The 16,313-nt window shown below is 43.5% G+C and overlaps 1 protein-coding gene across 3 annotated transcripts in view; it reads right to left on the bottom strand.

Moving 5' to 3' along the window:
- The window catches only part of SPIDR (scaffold protein involved in DNA repair), a 236,539-nt gene that overhangs the window by 13,106 nt on the left and 207,120 nt on the right, over positions 1-16,313 (bottom strand). For all 3 annotated transcript variants that reach the window (XM_084864320.1, XM_084864321.1, XM_084864322.1), the window contains exons 11-14: positions 15,632-15,772; positions 4,134-4,221; positions 2,342-2,479; positions 2,172-2,231 (exon numbers count right to left, since the gene is read on the bottom strand). In XM_084864320.1, the coding sequence (XP_084720446.1) occupies positions 2,172-2,231; positions 2,342-2,479; positions 4,134-4,221; positions 15,632-15,772 (427 nt within the window). The remainder of the gene's footprint in view (positions 1-2,171; positions 2,232-2,341; positions 2,480-4,133; positions 4,222-15,631; positions 15,773-16,313) is intronic.

Below are 16,313 nucleotides of genomic sequence, written 5' to 3'. Positions count from 1 at the left end.
GTTGATTCTTGTATGTGCCTTGACCAGGGATCGAACTCACAACCTTAGTGTATTGGAATGACACTCTAACCAACTGAGCTACCTGACCAGAGCCATTTCTGTTATTTTAAGCCATCTAGTTTTTGGCACTTTGCACATTAGGCCTAGGAAACTAATATATGTATAGGGGTGGGCAAAAGTGGTTTATATTGTGAGTCCATGAAACACAGAATTTATTCTTATATAATCATTTATTAATTATTGTATTGTTTATTTGCATTATAACTGTAAACCTACTTTTACCCCATCCCTGAACACTGCATGCTTCTATGCTTCTATCATAAAATAACAAAATTGTAATGATGAGAATAGATGTCGGGATGGGGAACAGGATGGGTGTGCCTCTAGTGGGAGCATGAGGGAGTCTGTGGTACAGCTGAGTATGTTGATTGTGGTGGAGATTAGACAAGGCTACACATATGACAAAACGGCATGAAAGTACGCATACATGTACATACACGTGTGCACACATGCATGACGGTTGAGCCCTGAACCAGTTCTGTGGATTGTGTCAGTGTCAGTTTCTTGGTTTTGATACTATACTCTGGTTACTGCAGGTATGGGATGATGGCATGAGGGTGCATGCAATCCACTGTGAATCTATAATTACCATGAATCTAAACATTTTGAATATTCAAAACAAAAGCTAAAGACAAAAAAGTACCTTTCACTTTCCTGAGTTAACCGTTAGCACAGTCCTGCCAGCTCGGGTCTCGCAGTGACTCACTGAGCAAGGCGGCTGCGCGTGTGTCGGCTTAGCCTCAGAGTGGGCCCAGGACTTAGCATTTCAGTTCCTCTCCACGGAAGTTGGTTTTGGTGATTCACTTTCCCACAAAAGCAAAGGCAGAGGCATTGAGAAGGCCAGGGAACTGAGGAAGTTCAGTGCTCGGTTGGGTTCTGGGGCCCTGACTCTTTCCAACGGACCATCGACCCCTCGGTTCACACCCACTGCAAGGCATGCTGCAGGCAGGCTGTTCTTGAGCCGAAATAGGGAGCATATTTCTTGGCAGAAAACTCAGAACAGGAGGGACCAGACGGCCTGCAGTGTGTGTCTCTCTCTGCTCTAGGGCTCCCAGTGAGGTGGGCGCGTGAGATCTGGTGATGGTGTGAGCGTCTGACACCTGCTTTCTTTACCTTCCACTTCTGGTGTCAGCTGCAAAGCTGCGGGCAGCCCAGGCTCTGTGGGCAGGAGCACGTGGAGCAGCAGCCACAGGGCTGACGTTCCTGCCCCAGGGCAGCATTCTGCCTGCAGCAACACAGCAGCCAGCCCCTGGCCGCGGCCACATCCCCACCCCCTGGACGCACTTTAGAATGACAGGGATGTGCCGGGTGCCTGGTGAGCGTCCCGCAGTGGAGTGCACAGTCAGGTTCGGATGCCTCAGACTCAGAAAGTCAGAGACATCAGGCGAGCAGACCGTCCAGAGGCAGGACGGCTCACCAGGAGCACGGCTGAGTGACCGATGCCAGCCTCCCCTTACTCCTCAGGGGCGCCGATTAGCTGCCATGTGACTGAAGGGGGAACAGAGAGAGAAAAGCAATGGGACCACCTCTCAGGGCACTGAGATATGCATGTTCCTCTGAGTCAAGGCCCACCAGAGGTTCCTTGTGAGACGTACATCATGCTTTGAACGTGCCCAAAGCTCTCTCTACTTGTCTACTCTTAGCTGACCTGAGAAGCGGACAGCGAGCCCCTCTAGGCCGCCCCGCCCCCTCCCGGGAACTGCCACGGCGGAGGGACCGCAGGCCTCCGCACCTGTCCGAGCTCGCAGACCACTGAAGAGTTAGTTCCGAGAAGTGGCTGAGCTCAATCCTGAGATCCCTGCTTTCACCCCAATTCTGAGGTTTCAGCTTCTCCTTTTCTACAACCTGCCAGGGGTCAGCTAGGAACCACGGCTCCTGGGCGAGAGTCTTCCCGGGCAGGTCACGCCCGAGCTGTTCTATCCTCAGCACCGAACGCAGCGGCCGCAGCCCACACCTACGCTTCAGCACCACACATGCGCCACTCATTTCAAACGTGCCTTTCTATTTTGATGCCCCATTAATGTCGAAGGAGGATGAATGATCCTTTAATAAAGTATAAAACACCTTATGTGTTATAACACGTTATGAGGGGAAAGAGAGAGAGAGATTACCGATGGTCTTTGATAAATCACTCTGGCATAGAAGCTGCAGCGGGTACCAAGATCATCAGTCTGAAAAGGCATTGAAAAAGATATGTACCATCACACAAAGCTCACAAATTAAAAAAAAAAAAAAAAAAAAAAAAAAGTGACTGAAGGCCGGGCTAGAATAAAGACATTACCTGGAGAATTTCTCGTAAGGAGCAAGGAGCCGGAGGCTGGTAAAGCTTAGAAACAGGGTCTTCGATGACATCGATCTGCCCCAGCTGGGGGTGAGCCGCGAGGACATAACAGAAGCTGGGAGGCAGGTGGGAGTTTACCTGTTTGAAACAGGGACAGGATAGAACGTGGATGCCTTGTTAAAAGACTCAAATACAACATGTAATCTTCATACATTTTTTAAAAAATATATATTTTATTGATTTTGTACAGAGAGGAAGGGAGAGAGATACAGAGTTAGAAACATCGATGAGAGCTGCCTCTTGCACACCCCCTACTGGGGATATGCCCGCAACCAAGGTACATGCCCTTGACCGGAATCGAACCCGGGACCTTTCAGTCCCCAAGCCGACGCTCTATCCATTGAGCCAAACCGGTTTCGGCCTTCATACATTTTTATTCACAGATGAATACTGTCTCTGAAAGGCTGATAAGAATATCTACATAATAAACAGATTATGTTGTTTATCTCTGGGACCAAGTATAAAAATTTGTACTTTTGAATTTGTTACTGATTCAGATTTCACTTTAGAAATGTATTCGTCAAAGTATATTTAAAACACAATTTAGAACATTCTCTCAAATAATCTAGAAATGAGCATTTTTAAAACTGAATCTATTGGGGTGACATTGGCAGACAAAATTATATAGGTTTCAGGTATACAGTTCTGTAATGCATCATGTGTATAATGTAATGTGTGTTCACCATCCAAGTGAAGTTTCCTTCCATCACCATCTATCCCCCCAAACCCCTCTTCTCCCTCCCCTCCCCTCCTTCCCTCTGGCAATTACCATATTGTTGTGTCTATGACTTTTCTTAATCCCTTCACCCAGCCCTGCAACCCCCCTCCCCTTCCACAGCTGTCAGTCTGTTCTCTATGAGTCTGTTTCTTCTTTGTTTGTTAGTTTACTTTGTTCATTAGATTCCACACATGAGTGAAATCATACAGTATTGTCCTTCTCTGACTGGCTTATTTCACTTAGCATAATGCTATCCAGGTCCGTCCATGCTGTCGCAAAGGGTAAAATTTCCTTCCTTTTTATAGCTGAGTAGTAGTCCATTGTGTAAATGTATGGCTTTTTTTTTTTTTTTTTTTTTTTTTTTAATTGGATATGGGAGTTTTTGACAACAATTTTGCTGGCCTAGCACAGTCATATCCTTAGCACTGTGCTAAGAAGTCATATCCTTAGCACTGGGCTAAGAAGTCAGCTACTACACAAAGAAGACCAGCCGAGGTTCCAGCGCTGGGAACTGAAGCCCAAAGCAGTGCTGCCAGCCTGCTGGAGGATGCCCGGGGGAGACCAGAGGAGACACATTTTAATCAGGAGGCAGGAAAATGGAAATTCCTGGCTAACGTGTTGGCTGTACGAGTACCATGGATTTTATTTATTAGGTTTTATGAGTTTCTGCTCTAATTGGCAACGGAGTGTTGGTTCTGCTAGTGACTGGAAGGCAGGAGGTGCTGTGTTTTGTTTAGTATGAGGCTAAGACTCTCAGTATTGATTGGCCCTAATGGGATGACACCTGTGGTCTAAAGACACCACCATAAATGAAGAATACACTGAAGCACGGGAGGAAAGCAGCAGAGCGTGGGCTTTGTAACGATGTGAGTGGGTCTGGCTCTGTCCTGGCTCATGCTCAGCGGCCTGGGCTTCTCGGGACTGTGGACTGTGGAGGCGGCGCCTGGCGCAGCAGCTGGCCCAGAGCAGCTGGTGACCGGGGGAGGGAGGGGCTTCCTCAAATGCTGAGCTTACCTCTTCACAGGCCTGGCCGTGGCCAGGTGCTTTCAGAGGCACCACTGGAGGCCACAGAGTGTCAATCAAACTGAAAAGCCCTGCTGTCCTGGAAAAAGAAGAGATCAGTCACAGGTGTTCATCAGCAAGCATCACTTACCAAGCACCTGGCCAGGGAGCTGGTCATACATAGACCTGCTTAGCAGACACGCCCCTCGTGCCAAGGGCCCACCATTCGGGAGAAGTGGCAGTTCAGATGGAAAAGACACTGGCGCGCAGAGACAAACACACCTTCAACCTGACTGCGCTAGAACAGGACAGAGACTGTTCAGTAAATGGTGATACATCTTCCTCTCCAGTGTGGATGCCTTTTATTTCTTATTGTCTGATTGCTGTGGCTAGGACTTCAGTACTATGCTGAACAAGCGTGGTAGAAGAGGGCATCCCTGTTTGGTTCCCGTTCTTAGGACAAATGGCTTTAGTTTTTGCCGGCTGAGTATGATGTTTGCTGTAGGTTTGTCATATATGGGCTTTATTATGTTGAGGTATGATCCCTCTATTCCCACTTTGCTGAGGGTTCTTATCAAAAAAGGGTGTTGAACTTTGTCCAATGCTTTTTTTGCATCAATTGATATGATCATGTGATTTTTGTCTTGCAATAGGTTCAGGTAATGGATCACATTTATTGGTTTGCGAATATTGGACCAGCCTTGCTTCCCTGGAATATATCCCAGTTGATCATGGTGTATGATCTTTTTAATGTGTTGCTAAAATTTTGTTGAGGATTCATTGTCAATGTTCACTGGCCTATAGTTCTCTTTATTTGTCATAGCATTATCTAGTTTTGGAGTTAATGTAATGCTGGCCTCATAGAAAGACATTGGAAGTGTTCCTTCCTCTTGAATTTTTTTTTGAATAGTTTGAGAAGAGGAAGTGTTAGTTCTTTTTTGAATATTTGGTAAAACTACCCTGTGAATTCATCTGGACCAACGCTTTTGTTTGCTGGGAGTTTTTTGATTACTGCTTCAATTTCATCAGTAGTTATCGGCTTATTTTCTGATACTTTTATTCACATGATACTGTACATAGAAAACTCTAAACAGTCCATAAAAAGCTATTAAATTAAATAAAAGATTCTGCAATGTTGCAGGATACAAAATTAGCACCCCAAAAATTGGCATTTTTATATACCAATAGTGAACTCTCAGAAAGAAAAATTAAAAAAAAAAAAAAAGATCCCCTACCACTGCAACAAAAAAATTAAGATACTTAGGAATAAACTTAACCAAGGAGTACAAGTAAAAGACCTGTACTCTTAAAACTACAGGACATTGAAAAAAGAGATAGTTCAAGCTATAAACAAATGAAAGAATATACCATGTTCATGGATTGGTAGAATCAACATCATTAAAATGTCCACATTACCCAAAGCAATTTACAGGTTCAATGCAATTACTATTAAAATACAAAGGGCATATTTCACAGACCTAGAACAAACACTCCAAAAGTTTATATGGAGCCAAAAAAGACCCCAAATAGCTGCAGGAATCTTGAGAAAGAAGAATGAAGTTGGAGGAATTACAATACCATATATTAATTTATACTACAAAGCAATTGTGATCAAAACAGCGGGTATTGGTACAAGAACAGGACTATAGACCAATGGAACAGAACAGAGAACCCAGAAATTGACCCACACTGCTATGCTCAATTAATATTTGCCAAAGAAGGCAAGGATATACACTGGAGTGGAGACAGTCTCTTCAATAAAAGGTGTTGGGAAAATTGGACAGGCATATGTGAAAAAATGAAACTAGACCACCAACTTACACCATACACAAAAATAAACTCAAAATGGATAAAAGACTTAAATGTAAGATGTAACCACAAAAGTCCTAGAAGAAACCATAGGCATCAAAATCTCAGACATAGCAATGTGTTTATCAATACATCTCCTAGGACAATGGAAACTAAGGAGAAAATAAACAAATGGGACTACATTAAAATAAATAGCTTCTGCACTGCACAATAAACCATCAACAAAATAATCAGAGAGCCCACTACATGGGAGAACATATTTGCTAATGATACATCTGATAAGGGGTTAATTTACAAAATATATAGGGAACTCATACAACTTAATAAAAGGAAGACAAGCAATCCAATTGAAAAATGGGCAAAGGACCTAAACAGACACTTCTCCAAAGTGGACATACAAATGGCCAAGAGACACAGGAAAAAATGCTCCAAGTCACTAATTACCCAATAGGTGCAAATGCCCTAGGAGATCATTAACAAATCAACAGGAGACACGGAAACTACGAGACCCGAACAAGATTAGTAAATCAATGATTAAAATGTATCATTATGCTGGTGAGGTGGCACATGGGGCAGGCACTTTGGAAAAGCTTGGCAGGGACCCAGCAATGCCACCCAAGAAAATGAAAAAGTTAGGGTCCATGCAAAACCTGTAGTATTACTCAGGATAACCAGAAAGTGCAAACAACCCAAATGTCTACCGCCTGAGGAACAGACAAGTGAATCTGGTGCAAAGGAGCATCAGGCAGCCATAAAGAGGAATGAAATACTGACACATGCCACAGCACAGACGAACCTCTAAAACTACGCTAAGTGAAAAAAGCCGAGCACACAAAAAACCCACAGGCTGTATCTTGACGTGAAATGTTTAGCATTTTCAAACCCATGAGACAGAAAGCGGAGTCATGTCTGTCGGGGGCTATTGGGTAGGGGGTTTCTTTATGGGGTCATAAAAGCGTTCTGGGATTAGATGATGAGGATGGTTGCACAACTTCGTGAATAAAACCAATGAATATACTTTTAAAAGGGTAAATTTTATGGGATGAAAACTACATCTCAATGACGTTGACATAAAAAAAAAAAACCCACGACAGTGGTTTCCAGCAAGGAGACATCTAACCCTGATCTTTCCTCAGCTCTGCCCAATGACGTGGCTACAAACATCCTCTTTCTCCCCTCTCCTAGCAGCTCTCACCCAAACGCACCTCAGAACTTCCAGGAAACACCACGCTGGGGACTTTTAAAACCAAATAACAATGCTGTCGTCTTTCCTGGAAAGCTTTCCCAGGACCCAGTAGGCAGTGTGAGGCCTGGGAGAAAGATGCAGAGAGGCCAGAAGCCAGACAACGCTCAGCACCTGTCTTTCGGGATGCCTGCTCCTTCCTTTTTCTACGTCAGGACAGGCAGGATGTGGGGCACCAGGTCCATGTTCCTCCCGATGCCCCCACGCCCAGGGGGAGCCAGGAGCCTGCTCACGTACACTTAGCTGCATGGGAAATGAACTCTTACAACAGGATGCAATCTGGGACTTTGCAAACAGTTCTTGATATTTTTTTTCTCATGTCCTGGGTGGTACGTAAGAATGATCTACTCACCGGTGTAGAGGCAGGAATGCCCGCAATTCCCCACAAAATCTTTCCACCCATATTTCTTGGTAGATACTCATTTATATGGCAAATACCGTCCCTACTAAAAAGAGGGCATTTGTCTTTCAATCTGTCAAACTTAGCTGGAAAAGTCACGTGTATTTTTTATAATCACATATTGACATGATAGAATGCATGGTGCAAAAAAACAAAAACAAAACACACACAACAAAACCAAACCAAACACACACACACACACACACACAATTTAATAAACATTATGCAATAATTTGACACATGCAGAATCTTGGGCAAATGGTTAAAATTAGAGATGAACATTAAATGTGGGCAGACTCTGCGTACAGCAACGAACTTAGCAGACGTGTTTACAGAGCTTTCTGGTAACGAACTTGCTTTCTGTTAATCTTTAAACACCCAGTTCCAAATCTTCCAGCTCCGGGAAAGAGCTTTCTCTTTTGGAACTTTCTCCAACTGACTTTTTTTTTTTTTTTTTTTTAAAGCTGATTTCCAGCTTCAACTTGTTCTTTCAGTTGTCTGACTGCTTTGCTTCCTCTTTAAGCTCTTGATTCTGGGTCTCCCTCGGGTTCTCCAGAAGGTGACCCAGAGGATTTTGTGCTGAGGTCTGCAGACAGGGGCAGGAAGAGGTGCCAAATCTGTACTGTGTCACTTCTCGCTTCCTGCTCTGCAGCTCTCTCAGCTTCAGGCTTCCTTTGATTTTTAAGGGCTGTTTTTGATAAGGGCTTATCATTTCCTGGTTGTGGTTTCATGTTCTGAAATGGTTCCTCCTCATGCAATTTAGGAATTGGTGACTGCTTTACTTCCTAAAACCAACGGGTCTATACGCTATTGCAGCTTTTGGTTCTCTACTGGGTACATCACTTGGAACTGTCTGGTAAGTTCCTTCTTTTGCTGGTAACCCTCCATCTAAAAATGACTGCCAAGAAACCCGCCATAATTTTGCATTTGATGGCACATTATGCTTGTGCAAGACAGAACATTACGCTTTTATTATTACAGACTAGAGGCCTGGTGCATGAAATTTGTGCATGGGGAGGTGCCCCGTCAGCCCAGCCTGCACCCTTTCCAATCCAAAACCCCCCAGGGGATGTCAGACTACCGGTTTAGGCCCAATCCTAAACCAGCAGTTGGACGTCTTTCTCACAATCTGGGAACACTGGTCCTAATTGCTCACCTGCCTGTCTGCCTGATCAGCCCTAACTGCCCTCCACTGCTGGCCTGGTCACCCCCAACTGCCCTCCCCAACAGCCTGGTAGCCCCCAACTGCCCCCCCCCCCCCACCGCCACTGGCCTGGTCACCCCTACCTGCCTCCCCTGCTGTGGGCCTGGTCACCCCACACAGCCCTCTGCTCAGTTGTTTGATCAGCCCTCACTAAACCCCTGCTGGCGTGGTCACCCCACATAGCCTGTTCATCATCCACTTAGTTGTTTTGGTTACAATGGTCACTTAGGCACATATAGTTGTTTTCAAAGAAGTGAACTTCACTGTTTTCACTGTAAGCATTTTGGACACAAATAGTTTCAACTTTTGACTGTGATGGATACCAAGTTTGCATTTTTTTCTGAATGAAAGATTTTAAACATGTCTCATTTTTCATCACCAAGCTGTAGGCTGGGCTTCCCAGCTGTGCCATCTTTGAATCAATGTTACGCCTGCCACATTGGTAGGACAGTGTTTTTTGGCAAGAACTCAAGGCAAACTGCCTTTGGGAGGTCAAAGGTCTGTTGCCATTGATAATATTTATTTTTTCCTCTGTTGCCTCAGGCAAACAAGTTCTCATACTAACTTAAGGTGTAGGCTTTGCAATTCCCCCAGATTCACTTGGAAACACTGTGTTTTCTGTAAAATGTGGTGTCCATTCACCATGTATAGTTCTGATCTTTAGACTCTCAAGAGTAATGTGGACAGCACCATGTTGTCCAAGAAGGAGCAATACAAATGTTGTCCAAACATTAACACAAGTATGCTGTGATACTTAATAAACAAAACAAAAAACTTGCCTCCTTACAATATATTCTATTATTGCAAATTTACATATCAAGAAGCCTCCCTTTATATACTTTTCCAAAGACTGAACTGTTAGTCCTATTGGCATGTCAAATAATGAAGAATAAACCACAAAACACCCTTTACCAAGGGACTGCCTCCAACCTAAATAACAAATCAACCTGCACTGCTAACTGGATGGCTTCAGGGAGAAAGGCTTGGTGACAGGAAGACAGTGGCCCAGGACCTTTCCCACCCACTACCTGGGCAGGAAGCCAGGGTGGCACCCGGTTCTGAAACCGGCATTTCTGAGCACACGTCTCATTGGAGCAGCAGCCCACAGTGGGAGGTTCTCATGCCTTCCCCCGCTCCCATGCTGCCCCAGTCACACCGAGTGACAGAAAGGAAGGGATAAGGCTGGGCATGAACCATCTACTCCAAACCTCTCAACCCTGCCTCATATACAGTCAAGCTGGACTTGCTTCAGGATGTCAAAATAGAAGCAGAATTTGCTTTAGAGCCATTTAAAAGTGGGTTTCAATGCCGAAACCGGTTTGGCTCAGTGGATAGAGCATTGGCCTGTGAGCTGAAAGGTCCCAGGTTCGAATCCGGTCAAGGGCATGTACCTTGGTTGTGGGCATGTCCCCAGTGGGGGTTTGTCAGGAGGCAGTTTCTCTCACTGATGTTTCTACCTCTCTATCCCTCTCTCTTCCTCTCTGTGAAAAATCAATAAAATATATTTAAGAAAAAAAAAATAAAAGTGGGTTTCGAGTAAAACATTTACTGTCAGTGAGCTTTAGTTCTTCATCTGTTTAATGAATGAAATACTTGCCTTGAGAGGTTATTTTGAGGATTACACACGTGTATACCCAGCATGGTGTCTGGCATTTGATAAATGGTAGCTCCACCCACTTAACTTCTTTTGCTTTCTCCTGTTCTCCTTGGTGCCCCAGTTGATCTCATTTACCAGTAAGGAGACTTGAAGCTAATCAACCAAGTATGTTCAGAATTGAATAAACAGTTGAAATCTTGAACTATACATTATAATCATGATTTGTGTGATTTGGGACAAAAACCTCAAATTTCAAAAATTACTTTTCCTCTAAAATAAAACTAAAAGTTATGATCTCTATTAATCTTTTATTAAAATCACTAATATAAGTAACTGTCAGTTCACAGCAACAACAAAAACACTAAAAAATAAAGGGATTAAGCAAATAATAAGTAGGAAAATATACCTCATCTTCTTAAAAATAATTTTTTTTAATTGACTTTTTACAGAGTGAGAGGGATAGAGAGTTCGAAACATCAATGAGAGAGAAACATTCATCAGCTGCCTCTTGGGGATCACGCCCCTTCCTGGGGATCAAGCCTGCAACCAAGGTACATGCCCTCAACCAGAATAGAATCCAGGACCTTTCAAATCTACGGCCTGATGCTCTATCCACTGAGCCAAACTGGTCAGGGTGATTCCATCTTCTTAAAACGTAATTATTCCAAAGAAAAATTTTATAGAACTTATTTTACCTTCCAAAATGCCTTATGTTAAAAAGTTACAATTTAGGTGATTAGAACCCATTATTTTATTAGAGGAACTTACAAGGAGATACTTCAATCATGTTGTGGACAGAAAAATAAGGGGTTCAATGGAAAGCAACCCCCCAGGGTGATCTGGTCATAAATTCCTAACTGGCAGGTCATCGTGGATATCCTGCCCCAGGCATATAACTTCTTAGTGAAAGGTTCATCTTTGTCTTAAACAAGTCCTCTCCATTGCTCCTGAGCATCTAAGATTGAATGATTTTTTTCTACCCTATCTTCTAATTCACTGATTTGATCCTCGGTTTCCCCTAATCTGCTATGTATTCCTTCCAATATGTTCTTTGCGCAATGTTGTGCTATGTTGTTCTTTACTCTGTCTTCACAGTTACTATATCTATTCATGCTGTTGAGCATCTTTACCATCATTATTCTGAATTCTAAATTAGATAAATTTCTTATCTCCACTTCATTTATCTCTTCTTTTGGAGAATTCTCTTGTTCTTTCATTGGGGGGTTGTTTTTTTTTGTCTTCTCATTTTGGCTGCCTGCTTGGGTTTGTGACTATGATTTAGGTAGATCTGCCAAGCCTTCCAATCTTTAGTGTAAAACAATGTCAAAGGCTATTTCTGACTAATAAGATCAGGCAAAGACTTAAAGCTTCCAGAAACCGCCTCTGCTTGCAGACTGATTGGATTTAGGCTTGAAAAGCCCTCAGGTAATTGTCCACAGATGTGGTGAGAGTTTTTTCAATAGGATGGGGCAATTGCTTCTGCCTGGAGGCTAACTGTTATTCTCATCTCTTAATGGCTCTTAGTAATTCCACATCAAGGTATTTTCCAGTAGGGTGGGTCAACTGTCCTCCCCCCCCCCCCCCCCAAGAAAGCCATCTGTATAGCGAATGTCTGTGTAAGAAAGATGATTTCTAGACCATGAGGGAATGATTCACCACAGGAAACTGGGGTGTCTGCCTTCTGAGCTCTAGCCCCAGAGCCCGATCCTGGCTTCTGCTCACACAGCTACAGACCACTCTACCCTCCTTCTGACAGAGCACAGGGTGAGTGGATGCACAGGGAATTTTGTGCATTGGCCCTTTAAGTGGGTGCCAGCTTCCAGCTGTGTCTCACTGGCAGACAGCAACCCCACTGCTTTTCACATCCAGATGTTATGTGGGTACCCTTCTCACTGGATAGCCCAGCTTGGAATTAGACCCCAGAGTTCTCAGTGACAACCCTCACAGCTAAGATCTCTCTCCAGGATTTCAGTTGCTGTCTGTGGGAGCCTGGCCAGCCCTTTCATGCCTCAGACCCTCCTACCAATTTCTGTGCGGTCTCCACGTTCGGTCCTCAGTTATCAGGGTTCGCTCCTGTGAGTCTTCTGTCTTCCGTTGAGTATTCAGAAAGCTTTTCTGTATTTTAGTTGTAATTCCAATTTGGTCCTGGGAGCGTGTCAGTGCAGCACCCACTTATTCCGCAGCCATTTCTAATCTACTTCATGTACTCTTTTACCGTTTGTTTCTATCTACAATTGTTAAAGAGACCAAAAACATCCCCACCATGATGAGTGGGGATTAGAATGGGGGGTTTGAAGACAAATATATGATACCTTATTCAATAAAGAAATTAAAAAAATAATAATAAAATGAGAAAAAAAAGATAAAGTCCATACACAGAATGACACCAAAATAAGTGACTTTTCAGCTTGTCTGACCTACTAAACTGCTGTGCAGCCACTTGGGAGGGCAACGGTCAGGGGTGACCTTAGAGAATCACCGAACAAACAGTGGGATGCCTAGAGAGCAGGAAAGCACAGACAGAGGCCCACGTCCTGCTTAGCAAGCATGCTTCAGGGTTGTTTTGAAAATGGTAGTTTTTTCCTGAATATCCAGACTATTTTTCTGACTCTTCTTACTTTACCTACCCAGAATAAACACTCACCTCCCCAAATGTCAGAGAAACACAAAGATACGATGGCTGTTTTCCTGCAGGCATCCCAAAAGCAGCAGGTAACAGAGCGATGCTCCCTACAGAGTGGTCCAACAGCTCTCGTTAACTGAATGAGCACACAGAGGTCACCAGTCCACTTCCAACCCACTGAGTGGAAGAGTGGTTTCTATCACTATGATCATGGACCAGATGAAACCTGGTAGCCAGGATCTAAAAGACTCCACGATTAGCCTAAACATACAATTATCTTCCGACTGACAAAAAGTTATTTTCTGTATTAGATACTGAAATTATAGAATTATAACTAATCATTTTAGCTTGAATTTTTGGAAGTAAGTGTATTAGGTTTATGAGAAGTATATTTTGTTATAGTTTATGTGAGTTGCTAAGAAACACAGTACTTTGTGGGGGAAAAAAGAAAGACAGACAATTTGTGTTTACCGGGCCACAGATGGATGACAGCCTGACAATGGATAACATCACAATTATAACACCTAGCATCCCAAAACTGTTTAATAAATTGTTTTGAAGAAATATAGCTTCCAAAAGAAAAGACAACCTACATAAATATCTGGATGGCCACATACCAAAATAAGGTTAAACATGTAAGATAAAGAAATTAATCCCAAGCTAAAAAAGGGCATTAGATATTTAGTCACCAACTATAAAAGGAATGGCTTTCAACAGTTTGTAAATGAATCATTTGAAACACACAGTCCATTTCCCACAGAAAAGGTGTTTCCTACGGCGATGGTGTAGTGTAAAGCCTTCCCGTGTTACCCACAAACACTCTGTTCAATGTTATCAGGTACACATGATAAAAGCACATGAACTTGACAGGCACAGAACCCTGGGTTCCAGTCCTGGCTGCAGGACTTCCACTAGAAGGTACGTCCCATGGTCTCCAGCAAGAAGCGCGCCACCCGGAGCGGAGCACGCCAGGAAGCCTGCCAGATAGAGCAGCGTTTTTCAACCGCTGTTCCGCGGGAGATGTTGCCTGGTGTGCCGTAGGTGCAGACAAGACAAGAATTTTATAATTTTTCACTATTTTGTTTACTTAATATTTCATAATAAAGTAATTATAAAATACTTTCTTTGTGTTTATTTGATTCCTATTCAAGAGAATTACTTTATATATAGTCAATATAGGCACAGAGTTAAATTTTTTAACATTTTCTAATGGTGGTGTGCCTCGTGATTTTTTTCATGAAACAAGTGTGCCTTTGCCCAAAAAAGGTTGAAAAACACTGAGATAGAGCAACACAGCTGCCATGGCGTGACTGTCCCACCCTGAGCTGGTGGCCCGATGCTCAGGTGGGAGGCTCACGTGCAGAGTTCGCACCAAAGAAGGTAACTTCCTAAATGGCCCTGATGGGGTGATGTCAGGTCAGTGCCACGGCAGTGATAACTGTAATCCGGACTACACTTAGTCTTCTCGGAGGACTAAAATGACATTCCACCTTAATTAGCATAGGGTTTATCAGGGCACCGCCCCTCCCACCCTGCCCCAATCTATAAGGCAATTACATTATAACACAGCTATCCTTGTATAAAGAAAAGAAGCATTTATCACAAAGCAAATCTATGGATTCATAGAATACTGTTGAATCTAGCCAAAGCGTACAGGAGATCTGTCTATGAAACACACGTCTTCCAGAAAAACAAGCTCGAGGGGAGAGCCATCACTCATTGGCAAGCGCCAGAGGAAAGGGGGACAGAGCTGAGGCCCGGGGAAAGCTGCCTGTCTGTAGGGGCAGTCAGTAAAGCTCAGTAAATGCTCACAACCCAGAGTGACGGCTAGAAGCGTCATTACACAGACCACTAAAAGCTGTTTCCCATAACTGCTTCAAAATCACAATATTGCAACTCATAATGGTTTTTCTCTCCCTCAGACACTGCTATAAGCTCAGATGTTACTATAATTAAATACAACATCAACATCAAGAGAGTTAAAATAAGACACTCTTTGAGGAAAGAGAGGTTACAATAAGATGGAGAAAACCCACTTCAGGGTTTACACTAATTCTCCACATGCCCGAATAGTTTCATTAAAAACGTTTCTTCTCTTCCCGAAACCATGGATTCAGAAGGTGATTGGAGATGTGGGAGCCACAGTCTGGGCCGGCTTTATGTACCATCCCACCTCTGCCGATCCCAAACCACACTTCAGGGCGAGGTGTCATGAGCCTTGGTGGATAACAAAGCTGTCTCACTATGGAGAGCAAAAATATGTGACAACTCAAGAGTTTAACTCAAAGCTTTTAAGATGCCTCTTCACAAAATTTCATTTACATGAACAGACTCCCATAAAGCTGACTGGTTAGAGCTAGGACAGCATACAGAAAAATAGTTAGAATTAAAATACACATACTCAACATGTCTAAATCTTCTTAATCTTAATAAAATTATGAATTGCTATACCTGCACACCTGTTCTTGCTGTCATTGCCATAGGTACTTTATGGGCTCCACTCCACCCCTGTCTTGTTTTACAGGCAAATTCTAAGACACTAGAGTTGACTGTCTTTAAAAATAAAACTAGAGATAAAATGCTGATAAAAGAGCCAGTCACGCAGCACGCTGGGTGCTGTCTCCGTGTCCTCACCTTCCCCGGATGGCCTTCTGCAGCACCTTCATGCCCGCCAGGCGGCAGGCCCGCCCCTCCAGCCGCCTGTCCTGAGAGACGGTGCCCTCGGCGTGCACCTCGCCGAACATCCCATAGGCGTCCTGTACCAGGAGGCAGGCTCTGCAAGAAAGCACCCACAGCTGCTCTTACTGGGACAGTTTTTGATACAACAGATCAGGACAAATCAAGTTGAATTCAAACATGCACTTTTAAGATTTGTATACGCAGGCATTTGATCGCGGTTCACAAAGGACAGAGACAGAGTTCTCTTTTGGCATGACACTAAATCCTAGGCGAAATGAGGCTTAGAAGCACACGAAGGTCATCCTTTCAAATCAAACATATTACTGTTGTCCGGAATGAGCATCCTCTTCCCTCGCCGTCCATAACAGGTACAGGGATAGAAAGTACAAATGTGTACTTTCAAAACAGTCACAAGGATGGAAAGTACAGCTTATGAAACATAGTAAGTAATATTGCAATAACTATGTAAGGTGCCAGCTGGGTACTGGAAATACTGGAGGGGTAAACTATACTATTATTGTCTCACCACTCTAATGTACACCTGAAGCTAATGTAAAGTAATACTGAATGCAAACTGTAACTGGTAAATAAGAAATAGTAAAAAAGTAGAGTGATGGCCAAATAAAGACATCCTATA

The sequence above is a fragment of the Pipistrellus hanaki genome, assembly GCF_964339955.1.
Source record: "Pipistrellus hanaki genome assembly, chromosome: 17".
In the NCBI taxonomy this organism is placed as follows: domain Eukaryota; kingdom Metazoa; phylum Chordata; class Mammalia; order Chiroptera; family Vespertilionidae; genus Pipistrellus; species Pipistrellus hanaki.
The sequence above is the reverse complement of the archived record's forward strand: the minus strand, read 5'-3'. Positions and strand labels throughout refer to the sequence as shown.